Raw genomic sequence first — 14,019 nt, 5'->3', positions numbered from 1 at the left:
CCTGCCAATTCATGAAACATTACACCACTTTAGTGACACCTGACTGGAGTACATCTGTGGCGGAGGCGCTAGACACTTGTAAGATGCCCCTAACTCATTAAGTAGTGTGCGGCTCATATTGAATTAAGAATTCATTTTTGACTTACTTTTCACTCCTTCATTAAGACTGGCGTGCACAATGCCAGCATTAATGAGTTAGGTTTGCAAATCATTAAGTTATCTATTGATCCTGTGATACTCATAATTCTAATTTTACCTTAGTTTGATGAAATTTCAACATTGATTGAGATATACAGCAGGTGAAGTATTGAAAATGTCACCAATTTTCTAAGTAAATATATTTCTAAAGGTACTATTGACATGAAATTCTCAGCAGATGTTGGAAACAACCCATCCAATTCACACAGGCAAATAAATAAAACCATAGCTGTCCATAAACTAAGTTATGTGTAATAATGAGAAATGACACAGGAAAAAGTATTAAACACATGAAGAAACAGGTGCAAAAAGCCAAGACAAGTCATGACACCAGCTGAAATCTGTCAATAACATTACTGAAAAATTTCAGCTGGTGTCATGACTTTTCATGGTACTGAGACACCTTTTCATAGGTCATCAGTGAGTGAATGAGAACGTAATCTGTAGGGGCGGCAGCACGTGCCCTACAGATCAGACCTCCACTGATTGTAATGTTGTGGCATATACAACCAATGTGACAAATGGAAATATCAATTTAAGGAAAGGTATCTAAATTAATGTGGACAGTGGAAGGGGAGTCTTCCTCTTATACAATATTGCTCATGTCATTTCATACTTCAAATCATACACTTGCATATATAACAAATGAAGATAATTAGAAGGCTTGTCTTAATTCATTCTTACTTTTGTATAAATAAAAATTGAGAACAAAAAATGGGCATGTAAAGAAACAAAAAATTATAGAAGGATAAATAGATAGCTAGATAATAGATTTCTTTTTTTGCAGATTAGGAAATTGCTTCAATTTTGGCTTCTGGCTCCCTCTGTGGGAATATGAAGGAATTACTAGCTTTATAGGGTTTAACCAATAAATACCGGAAACTCTACTAATGATTAACTACAATAACAAACATCGTAAAAAGTAAAAGCGGGTGAAAGGTAATGTATTGTAAAAAGTGGCTGAAACATCTCTCAGTGATAAAGGCACGAGCGTAGTGATTTTGTAACCTCCTGAACATGTTGTGCCAGTGAAAATGTAGGCAAAGGAAACCAGAATAGCTCAGGTTAAACATAACAAAATAATATAAATATATATACACATACATATACAGTGGTTAGCGAAAGTATTCACCCCCTTGAAATTTTTTGTGTTTTGCTACCACACAATCTGGAATTTCAGTTATTTATAAGAGTTTGCATTTGTTCATGTAAAGAACATTGCCTACAACTGTGAACATTTGGTTTTCTTTTTATTGTGAAGCAAACAACAAATAGGACAAAATAAGTGAAAACTTCAGTGTGCATAACTATTCACCCCCCTAAAGTAAGTACTATGTAGAGCCTCCCTTTGCGGCAATTACAGCTGCAAGTCGCTGGATAAGTCTCTATGAGTTTTCCACATCTGGTCACTGGGATTTTAGCCAATTTCTCAAAGCAAAACTGGTCTAGATCCTTCAAGTTAGATGATTTCCTCTGGTGAACAGCAATCTTCAAGTCTGTCCATTGATTCTCAAAGGACTGAGCTGTTACTAGGCCACATTTCCCCATAAACCACTTGAGTGTTGCTTTAGCACTATGCTTTGGGTTATTGTCTTGTTGGAAGATGAACCTCTATCCCAGTCTCAAATCACTGACAGAACAGGTTTTACTCAACAATATCACTGTATTTGACCAATTTCCCTGTCCCTGCTGCTAAAAAACAGGTAGCTTTGTTGTGGTACCATGTTCTTTCCATTTGATGATGATGGATTTAATGGTGCTCCGGGGAATCACCAGAGATTGGGGTATTTTTTTTTTTTATTACCCAACCCTGACTTGCACTTTTCAACAGCTTTGTCCCTGACTTGTTTAGAGATCTCTTTGGTCTTCATTTTGTCGTTTGGTTAGTCGTGCCTCTTGCTTGAAGAGAACTTGTCACCATGAAAATGCAATACACTCTGCTGGGACCATGTTATAGAGCAGAAGGAGCAGAGCAGATTGATATATAGATTTGAGAAAAGATCCAGTATAACCTGTGTTTTCATCATTTAATCGGCTGCTCTTTCTGGGATTTTGGGTCCAGTAGGCGGTCCTATCAATGACTGACAGCTAGCTCTCTGTGTATACTTATCCAAAAACAGCCGTCAGTCACTGATTGGACCACTCACTGGACCAACACTCCAAGAAAGAGTGGAGAATTAATCACAGGTTATACTGGATCTTTACTCACAAATCTGTATATCAATCTTCTCCGATCCTCCTGCCCTATAACAAGGTTTCTGCAGATTGAACTGCAATTTCACAGTGACAGGTTCTCTTTAAGGGTGTTGCAGCCTCTGTGGCCTTTCAGTAAAGGTGTGTACATACTGACAGACCATGGGACACTTAGATTGCACACAGGTGGACTCCATTCACTAAGAATGTGTCTAATTGCTTGCACCAGAAATTTTAAGGGACTTTATAGCAAAAGGGGTGAATACATATGCATATGCCAATTTAATTGATAGCAAAAATTTAATATCTATATTTTTCTCAGTTCACCAACTTAAGACTATTTAGTGCTGATGCATCACACACAAATCAGATTACAAAAATATTTAAAAACACAGGTTGTAATGTAGCAAAATAGTTAAACAGCCAAGGAGGTGAATACTTTCGCAAGCCACTGTACACACATACATATGCACACATTTAACCAACATCAGTTACCGGAAAGTGAAATAAAATGTAAAATACACTTATAATTTGAAATCTGTCAATATTTGAAATTGCTTCTCTGTTGGGTTCCGATATATTTATTTGCTAGCCAGCCGCCATCTCAGGGAGGGATGAGCCTCTGGCAAGAGCAAATGGCACTGCTTATTTCATGGTGGAACATGTACATTTAGATAAACTGTATTTTTTTTTTGCCTGGTAGGACTGAATATGTTTGTCAAGTGTAAATAAAATAATTATAAGGGCTCATCCACACGTATGCTCGGTCTAAGTGCTATCCGTTAAAAAAAAAAGTTGTCCATCTTTCAAACAATAAGCTGTACCAGTCCGTCACTGTAAGCCTGTTCACTGTGAACAATATCTATAACCCTGTATGTAACCCCTTTCTCATGTACAGCACCATGGAATTAATGGTGCTATATAAATAAATAATAATAATAATAAGCTATCATGAAGAAACTAACATTTTTAACAAGTTGACAAAAAGAGGACAACTGAAAGCGCTACAACTCCTGATGGTATGTGGATCATTAGTGGAAAGCTAAGATACTATGTACAAATTTAATTTAAGACACTTATATGACCTAAAAGCTGTTTCTTAAGATTAGGAATGGAGCACTGCTGCCCTCTGCTGGTTATATTTAAACACTTCATTATATTTACCTCGTCTGGTAGAACACATAGTAAATATCTCAGGATTTCAGACTCGATATCCAGGGATTACACTATCTATCTATCTATCTATCTATCTATCTATCTATCTATCTATCTATCTATCTACACACTGATTGCTGTGTTTGGTAAAATATTTGTTTTGTCTAGATGATGCTACTGCTTTCCTAATATGAGTGACGTACAATATAATTTTACAATGTAATTATATTATCATGACTTGGATTTTACTTTTTTTTCATTTTCATAGGAAGAAAGCATTGTCCAGGACGCCAAAGTCCCAAGGATCCATTCTCTTCCATCATGAGTTAGAAGTAAAGCTCAACTTTTCTGCATGTGAAAACTGAAAGCATGCATCACTAAAAATGTCTGGTTTTAAGCAGAAATTCTGTACCTAGAAAATAACAATTTGGAGCATTTTTAGAAAAACTGACAATTTAGGCCAACCCCACATATTGGAGTGCCAAGGTCTGTGTATAGACAACATATTCCAGATTTGCCGCTAGTCTCCTGACTGTAAAGTGTCAGCCTGATAAACTTATGGATTGAGGTCTGGAAATCGTGGATTGTACACCGACCTTGTAGCCCGAACATGTGAAGCTGACCTTAGTGACAGTTTTGAGTGGGCAGAAATAATGTACGGTAACTTGCGATTGTGCCTGATATTTACACAACTGCCTCCCATAGCACTGCATATCATCATAATGCCCAAATCATTAGCAACACTCCGCTCTTTCCGTATGTCCTACAGCTTTTAAGGGAACAAGCAGCCAAAATAAACTGGTAATGAAGTGTTATTAGATCTCTTTTCTCCAATGGGAGAAGGTCACAGATGTGAAAACAGCACATATCAAGAATTAATGGCAATTACCTTGGGTATGCCATTTTTTCACGATGGGAAAACCCCTATTAACATCCATGACATACAGCCTTGTAGGCTGAATCGTAACGCATGCTCCATAAAATATGAGAAAGTATGACTGGTATGTATAAATATTTAGATAGTATGAATCTATCAAGGCAAAATACCACTTGTACAGCTATTCAGTTCAATTATACACGTGCTATAAGCTAAGCATCTGTAGGGAACATTCACATGTTGTGGTTGAGCACCGCATTTGAAAACCATCTTTTTTTGTAATTAATTGCCACAGTTATAAGATGTAATTTTTGGCAGTTCAATTTTTATAGGTAAATCAGAATAAAAAAACAACAACCGATGTCTAACTTCTGAATATCATATGGCAGATAACTGCATGTACCCAAGTCGGCCATAGCAGCATGCAGGGTTCAAATGTGTTTGTCAAACAGACGTCAACCAGGTGTCAATGATCCCTTGGTGTTATAAAGCTGACCGGCAGTGCATGCGTAAGTAATGACTGTGTAAGAGTCACGCAAAAGCTCCAAGATTTTCACAAATGAAAAAAGCAGAACTTACTTTCAAAGCTTGGACATCATTCTGTGTCCCGGAAATGAACACGTCACTGGGCACTGACTCAGAGTCTGAGATCTCAACCTCACTGTCCGCAGCTTCAGACACACTGCCCACTCCGTGCCCACACTCCAGGTCACTGTCATCTTGCCAGTCAGTAATCTGAGGGACATCACCTGTGGTGGAAAAAAATACAGACAAAGAAGTAGTAAAGCATTTAGCAATGTCAGCATAAGTTTACACACATATATTGGACAGGTCTACATTGTAGGCCCTGCTAACACTGCATCTGTGGCTCCATCAGGAGGAGTCTGGGTTCTATCTTTCTATACAGGAACAGTGGTGATGTGAACATAGAATGAATGTGTTAGATTAAGGTGGCTGTCTGCTACTGGATAACCCCCCATTATTCAGCACTATGAAAAAAATACTGTGCACTTAACTCCAGGACTGGTACTGTTCCTCCAATTTCTGAGCTGCATTCACTGATGGCCACGTGACAAAATAAAACGTGACCGCTACAGCCAATCAACAGCCACTGAATGGCTGTAAAAGTCATGTGATGAGACCTCTGGCGCACAAGAGTACATAGTGCTGAAATCAGAGGAACGGCACTGGTTCTCGAGGTAAAGCATACTTGCATACTTTTTTGTATGATGAACAGTGGAACCACTAATAGCGGTTTGTCCTGTAGCACACAACCCCTTTTACAATCTCCATTTTCTTCCTTTTACTTCTGAAATGTTTAGGAGTCTATGCTTTAACAAACATTTTCAAACTACGATGAACTGAAACAAAAAAAAAATGTAAATAATATTTCTGCATGCAATGATAATACTTTATTTTCATCAGAGAAAATTCCTTCCAGAATGAGTCTCACTATCTGCACACAGCCGTTAGAGCTAAAAATGACATTTTCCTTGCAGCACTAGTTGCAGTGTAGTATTACCAGACAGGGCCATCTAATACAAAGACTGCACAAGCCAACCAGAATGGGAGCCACTTCCATAGAGCAGCTCTATAGTCTGGCTTTAATGTAGGGGTCTCAGTAGACTATATGGTCAGGGTTATCTGGACTAGGCAACCCTTCTAAAGGGAACCTGTCACCTAATTTTGCCGCTATAAACTGCGGCCACCACCATTAGGGGCTTATCTACAGCATTCTGTAATGCTGTAGATAAGCCCCAAATGTATCCTGCAAGATAAGAAAAACAAGTTCGATTATACTCACCCAGGGACGGTCCCGGTGCGATCCGGTCCGATGGGCGTCACGGTCCGGGTCTAGCGCCTCCCATCTTCATGCGAAGACGTCCTCTTCCTTGCTTCTGTTGCGGCTCCTGCGCAAGTGTAATTCTCTGCCCTGTTGAGGGAAGAACAAAGTACTGCAGTGCGCAGGGAAAGGTCTGAGAAGCCCAGCACCTGTGCACTGCAGTACTTTGCTCTGCCCTCAACAGGGCAAATCAGAACGCCTGCACAGGAGCCGCAACAGAAGCAAGGAGGATGACATTGTATGAAGATGGAAGGCGCCGGACCCGGACCTGCGACACCCATCGGACCCAAACCAGGACCGCCCCTGGGTGAGCATAATCCAACTTGTTTTTCTTATCTTTCAGGTTACATCGGGGGCTTATCTACAGCATTACAGAATGCTGTAGATAAGCACCTGATGCCGGTGGCCGCAGTTTATAGCGGCAAAATGAGGTGACAGATTCCCTTTAATCTTTACAAATCTTTAAATTGTATGATCATGTGTTAACAGTTTGCACGATTTTCAACTACTAAAGATATCTTTCATTATTTAAGAGTCTGTTTGGGATCATTTATACTGGAATCACATATGATCTTGTACAACCTGCATATATATAAAAAAATATTAAAGCAAGAAATCACTGTCCTTTACTACATTATCATTTCAGGGCACCTTACACATCGGCCATTAGTTTGACGTACAGGCAAGGCTATGGAGTCGGAGAGTAGGAGTCAGAGTCTGAGCCCATTTTGGTGGAGTCAGTGTCATGGAAATTGAGGAGTCGGAGGTTTGGCTTACCGACTCCACAGCCCTGCCTACATGCATCTATCCCATAAACAGGGTAACTATTTCGGCCGAGTGCTCCTGCTTTCTCCATGAGAGAGCCTTCACCAGGAATCACTGATGGCGGCTTATCTCCAAGATAAAGTGATCGGCAGTCCAAAATGGGACATTCCAGATCAACATCTATCCTGATAACTAGTTGTTCAGGGCTCTTATACACAATGGACTGTTAGCCAAACTTGTTATCGGTAGGTTCGGTCCATAGTATAATATGTATGGGGGCTTCAGATATAATATGGAAAGAGTGAAGTCCAACTGAGAAGAGATACATACCTCCACTTGACCTGTCGTTAGAAAAAGAGATTTGTATGTCTTGCGACCTGCATGCACTCTGTGGGGAAACATCTGTAATATCAGGCTGTGAAATTGTCTTGCTACTGCCATCATTTGACAAGTCGTTATCACTGGAACTCCAAACTATTTCAGAAGGATCTTTTAGACTCTCATCAGCTGAAGTTTCTGTAACACAAAAACAAACTTTTAATGTATTCCTTATCTTAAAGGATTGCACCTATTAAAAAAAAAAAAAAGAAAAAAAAAAGTGTAACACATATTATCCCTTGGCAATTACAGAGGTTGAGAGTAGTCACTCAGACCTGCTTCATGACTGCAGCTTTTTTCGTTTTTGCTGTTTCATTTTTTGCTCCCCTTTTTCACAGAGCCATAACTTTTTTTTTATTTTTCTGTCAATATGGCCACGTGAGGGCTTGTTTTTTGTGGGACGAGTTATACTTTTGAACACCATGGGTTTAAACATATCTTGTACTGGAAAATAGGAAAAAAATTCCAAGTGCGGTGAAATTGCTAAAAAAAAAAAAGGGCAATCCCACAGTTGCTTATTGTTTGGCGTCTTTGCTAGGTTCACTAAATGCTATAACTGACCTGCCATTATGATTCTCCAGGTCATTACGAGTTCATATACACCAACCATGTCTAGGTTATTTCTTATCTAAGTGGTGAAAAAAAATTCAAAACTTTGTTAAAAAAAATAAATAAATAAAATTGCGCCATTTTCCAATACCCCTAGCGTCTCCATTTTTATGTGATCTCTGGTTGGGTGAGGGCTTATTTTTTGCATGCTGAGCTGACATTTTTAACGATACCGTTTTAGTGCAGATTTTAGTGCAGATTTTAATGCAATGTCGCGGCGACCCAAAAAAAGTAATTTTGGCGTTTTGCCTTATTTTCTCGCTACGCAAGCAGGTTAATCTTTTTTTTATTGATAGATCGGGCGATTCTGAAAGCGGCAATACCAAATATGTGTATGATTGATTTGTATTTTTTATTTTATTTTCAATAGGGCAAAAGGGGGGTGATTTAAACTTTTATGTTTTTTTTGTATTTTTACAAAAAAAAAAAAATGTCACTCTTGGCATGCTTCAATAGTCTCCATGGGAGACTAGAAGCTGCCAAAACCCGATCGGCTCTCCCACATGTAGAAGAATACCTGACTTGCTATGAGTGCCGACCACCGGGTGATGCTCATAGCAATCTGTCATGCCAACGCATTGGTAACCCGCGATCACGTGATGGGGGTCACCGATGGGTGGATTTCCGGCGCGATTGCCGGAAATGCATGTTAAATGCCGCTGTCATCGTTTGACAGAAGTATTTAACGGGTTAACAGCTGCAGGAGCATTGCGATTCATCCTGCAGCTGTTAGCGTGCGCGCACGTCAGCTGATCAGATCAGCTGTCAAGTGCTGGAAAAGGTGCAGGCTCATCGCCAAAGCCTGCACCAAACAGGGGGAGGCGGCCAATGACAGATAAATCTGTCATTAGTCGTAAAGGAGTTAAAAAAAAAATGGATTGAAAAAATATATTGATTATAACTATCACATTGCACATACTGTGAGTTGTGATGATTCTCCGGTGTCAGCGCCACAAACAGTGGACAACCAGTTTGAAGAAAAGCATGGACAGTCACTCATATCATTGTATCCTATAGTATGGGTCTCAAACACACAGCACGCAATTTCTTGTGGTCCTAAGCCAGGCACATGGCAAACTGGGTAGAAGAGGAGTATCTGCCCCCAGGAAGGTCCTCCGACAGCTGTCCAACCTGAATGCCTGCTGAGCGGCCACAGTCCAGCATTACACCTATAAAAGTGTAGGTAAGCTTGCTGAAGTAACATCATGCCACGCCTGGGGCTACTTCTGCCTGGAGGATCTCCACACATGTGTGCCAGTGAGACAGAAGCAAGATAGCACTGTGTGGGTGACAGCAGAGTCCCTGATATGTAATCATATCTCCAGGTGTGTGTATATGAATTTGGAATTGTATGTGTAAGTGTATCTAAGCTGTGCCTGTAACTGTGTATACTGGGGTATATCAGTGTAGATAAAGGTGTATATGTATCATAACATAAAAGGGGCTTACGAAAAAGTCCAAACAAGACTATATTGTACCCATAAAATCAAACGTATTGAAATGCATAAACTATAAGCTTCCAAGTATATCCAGTATCCAGTGACTGAATCTTCATGATTTCAGCTCTGCAGGCCACTATTTTGGATTTAACCCCTTCCCGACCTTTGACGCACCGTATGCGTCATGAAAACCTGTGCCATTCCGACCTGTGACCCAGCATATGCGTCATGGCCGGATTGGGCTCCTGCAGGCCGGGTGAAAGGGTTAACTGTAATTTCACCCGGCCTGCAGGGACAGGAGGAGTTGTACTTTAGCCCAGGGGGGGTGGATTTACCCCCCCATAGCTACGATCGCTCTGATTGGCAGTTTCACTTTCAACAGCCAATCAGAGCAATTTGTAATATTTCACTTAAAAAACTGGTGAAATATTACAATCCAGCCATGGCCGATGATGCAATATCATCGGCCATGGCTGGAAACACTGATGTGCACCAATCCCAACGATCGCCCCCCCCCACCAGCCCTCCGATCTGTGGTCCGCTCCCCTCCGTCCTGTGCTCCGCTCCCCCAGTGCTCCAATCCAACCCCCCTGCACTCTGATCCAGCCCCTCAGTGTTCCAATCCACCCCCCGTAGTTCGATCCACCCCCACATGCTCCGATCCCCCCCCCCCATCACGCCATCATACTTACCGAGCCTCCCGGGGTCCGTCCGTTTTCTTTCCTGGGCGCCGCTATCTTCCAAAATGGCAGGCGCATGCGCAGTGTTCCATCAGGTTTACAGTACCATGTAAACGTATGGAAAACCAAATCCGCTGTGCCCATGGTGAGGAAAATACCACGCGGAAACGCTGCGTTGTATTTTCCGCAGCATGTCAATTCTTTGTGCGGATTCCGCAGCGTTTTACACCTGTTCCTCAATAGGAATCCGCAGGTGAAATCCGCACAAAAAACAATGGCAATCCGCGGTAAATCCGCAGGTAAAAGGCAGTGCCTTTTACCCGCGGATTTTTCAAAAATGGTGCTGAAAAATCTCACTCGAATCCGCAACGTGGGCACATAGCCTTAGGGTTAGGGTTGGAATTAGGGTTGTGGTTAGGGTTGCGATTAGGGTTATGGCTACAGTTGGGATAAGGGTTAGGGGTGTGTTGGGGTTAGTGTTGGAGGTAGAATTGAGGGGTTTCCACTGTTTAGGCACATCAGGGGGTCTCCAAACGCAACATGGCGCCACCATTGATTCCAGACAATCTTGTATTCAAAAAGTCAAATGGTGCTCCCTCACTTCCGAGCCCCGACGTGTGCTCAAACAGTGGTTTACCCCCACATATGGGGTACCAGCATACTCAGGACAAACTGCGCAACAATTATTGGGGTCCAATTTCTCCGGTTACCCTTGAGAAAATAAAAAATTGCTTGTTAAAACATCATTTTTGAGGAAAGAAAAATGATTTTTTTTATTTTCACGGCTCTGCGTTGTAAACGTCTGTGAAGCACTTGGGGGTTCAAAGTGCTCACCACATATCTAGATAAGTTCCTTTCGGGGTCTAGTTTCCAAAATGGGGTCACTTGTGGGGGGTTTCAACTGTTTAGGCACACCAGGGGCTCTGCAAACGCAATGTGACACCCGCAGACCATTCCATCAAAGTTTGCATTTCAAAACGTCACTACTTTACTTCCGAGCCCCGACGTTTGCCCAAACAGTGGTTTACCCCCACATATGGGGTCCCAGCATACTCAGGACAAACTGCGCAACAATTATTGGGGTCCAATTTCTCCTGTTACCCTTGAGAAAATAAAAAATTGCTTGTTAAAACATTTTTGAAAAAAGAAAAAAAAAATTATTTTCATGACTCTGCGTTATAAACTTCTGTGAAGCACTTGAGGGTTCAAAGTGCTCACCACACATCTAGATTAGTTCCTTTGGGGGTCTAGTTTCCAAAATGGGGTCACTTGTGGGGGATCTCCAATGTTTATGCACACAGGGGCTCTCCAAACGCGACATTGTGTCCGCTAATGATTGGAGCTAATATTCCATTTAAAAAGCCAAATGGCGTGCCATCCCTTCCGATCCCTGCCGTGCGCCCAAACAGTGGTTTACTCCCACATATGGGGTATCTGCGTACTCAGGACAAATTGGACAACAACATTTGTAGTCCAATTTCTCCTATTACCCTTGGCAAAATAGGAAATTCCAGGCTAAAAAATCATTTTTGAGGAAAGAAAATTTTTTTTTTATTTTCATGGTTCTGCGTTATAAACTTCTGTGAAGCACCTGGGGGTTTAAAGTGCTCACTATGCATCTAGATAAGTTCCTTGGGGCGTCTAGTTTCCAAAATGGGGTCACTTGTGGGGGAGCTCCAATTTTTAGGCACACGGGGGCTCTCCAAACGTGACATGGTGTCCGCTAAAGAGTGCAGCCAATTTTTCATTCAAAAAGTCAAATGGCGCTCCTTCACTTCCAAGCCCTGCCACATATGAGGTATCAGCGTACTCAGGACAAATTGGACAACAACTTTCGTGGTTCAGTTTCTCCTTTTACCATTGGGAAAATAAAAAAATTGTTGCTAAAAGATCATTTTTGTGACTAAAAAGTTAAATGTTCATTTTTTCCTTCCATGTTGCTTCTGCTGCTGTGAAGCACCTGAAGGGTTAATAAACTTCTTGAATGTGGTTTTGTGCACCTTGAGGGGTGCAGTTTTTAGAATGGTGTCACTTTTGAGTATTTTCAGCCATATAGACCCCTCAAACTGACTTCAAATGTGAGGTGGTCCCTAAAAAAAATGGTTTTGTAAATTTCGTTGTAAAAATGAGAAATCGCTGGTCAAATTTTAACCCTTATAACTTCCTAGCAAAAAAAAAATTTGTTTCCAAAATTGTGCTGATGTAAAGTAGACATGTGGGAAATGTTATTTATTAACTATTTTGTGTCACATAACTCTCTGGTTTAACAGAAAAAAAATTAAAAATGTGAAAATTGCGAAATTTTCAAAATTTTCGCCAAATTTCCATTTTTATCACAAATAAACACAGAATTTATTGACCTAAATTTACCACTAACATGAAGCCCAATATGTCATGAAAAAAAATCTCAGAACCGCTAGGATCCATTGAAGCGTTCCTGAGTTATTACCTCATAAAGGGACACGTCAGAATTGCAAAAAAACGGCCAGGTCATTAAGGTCAAAATAGGCTGGGTCATGAAGGAGTTAAAATGAAACAGCTGAGAGGCAACTGAAGTGTAGACTTTTTAGATTTAAATAAAGGAGCGGAGCAAAAACATCCTGTGAAACGTTTGGAAAGCCTCCTCATTTCAGAGGCTCAAAAGTAATTGGACAAATTAAATTTACCATAAATAAAATGTTCATTCTTAAAACTTTGTAGTGAATCCTTTGCAGATAATGACTGACTGAAGTCTGGAAGCCATGGATGTCACCCATTGCTGGGTTTCCTCCATTGTGATGCTTTACCAGGCCTTTATTTACCGCAGCCGACTTGAGCTGTTGCTTGTTTGTGGGTCTTTCATTTTGGCACATGTGAAATGCTGCTCGATGAGGTTGAGATCTGCTGATTGACTCTGCCATTGCAGAATATTTTACTTCTTTGCCTTAAAAAACTCCTGGATTGCTTTCATAGTATGTTTTGGGTCATTGTCCATCTGTAATGTGAAGCGTCGTCCAATCAACCTTGCTGCATTTGATTGAAAGTATCGCCCTGTACACTTCAGAATTCATCCAGCTGCTTCTGTCTTCAGTCACATCACCAATATACGAGGGGCGATCCAAAAGTAATGATAATACTAAACACAATGAATATAGTCAAAAAATTTTTTTATATAGTCTCCTATCAAGTCTATACATTTAGTCCATCTCTTCTAAACTTAGAATTCCCTTAGAAAAAAATTATTGATCTTGACCCTCAAAAAAATCCCCAACAGCGGTTATCACGTCGCTATTGTCATCAAATTTCTTGCCCCGGAGGTGTTCCTTGAGTCGAGGAAAGAGAAAGAAGTCACTGGGGGCTAGATCTGGCCAATAGGGGGGGTGTTCCACCAGTTCAAAGCCCGCTTCTTGAATGGTAGCCATGGCAACTGCAGCTTTGTGAGCCGGCGCGTTATTTTGGTGAAACAGCACTCCAGCCCGAAGTTTGCCGCGCCTTTTCTCCTTGATAGCCTCCCACAATCTTATTTGTTCTGCGTAGCAGGAGCCCGTAATAGTGGCTCCCTTCTCCAAATAGTCCACCATAATAATTCCTTCATCGTCCAAAAAAACGGACGCCATAACCTTCCCTGCTGAGCTTGACACTTTGAATTTCTTCGGCGTCGGTTCGTCGGCTCGTTTCCATGTCATCGATTGTTATTTAGTTTCGGGATCACAGTGGTGGCTCCAGGTCTCGTTCATGGTCAAAAACGTGTCAAAAAATTTTCCTTGTCTGCTTGTAACTTTTCGAGATTTGCTATTGAAATGTCAACTCGTTTCTTCTTTTGCTCGTCAGTTAACATTTTTGGCACCCAACGCGCGGAGACCTTTCTCATATGCAATTCTTTTGCAAGGATTCTTTGAATAC

General features: G+C 41.0%; 1 protein-coding gene across 1 annotated transcript in view; it reads right to left on the bottom strand.

Moving 5' to 3' along the window:
• SPIDR (scaffold protein involved in DNA repair) overlaps positions 1-14,019 on the bottom strand; it is an 801,106-nt gene that overhangs the window by 739,570 nt on the left and 47,517 nt on the right. Inside the window, exons 4-5 of the mRNA XM_069731306.1 lie at positions 7,362-7,547; positions 5,003-5,172 (exon numbers count right to left, since the gene is read on the bottom strand). Of these exons, the coding sequence (XP_069587407.1) occupies positions 5,003-5,172; positions 7,362-7,547 (356 nt within the window). The remainder of the gene's footprint in view (positions 1-5,002; positions 5,173-7,361; positions 7,548-14,019) is intronic.

Source organism: Ranitomeya imitator, chromosome 6 (assembly GCF_032444005.1).
Source record: "Ranitomeya imitator isolate aRanImi1 chromosome 6, aRanImi1.pri, whole genome shotgun sequence".
Classification (NCBI taxonomy): Eukaryota; Metazoa; Chordata; class Amphibia; order Anura; family Dendrobatidae; genus Ranitomeya; species Ranitomeya imitator.
Note: the sequence above shows the minus strand (reverse complement) of the source record. Positions and strands in the feature narration are given on the sequence as shown.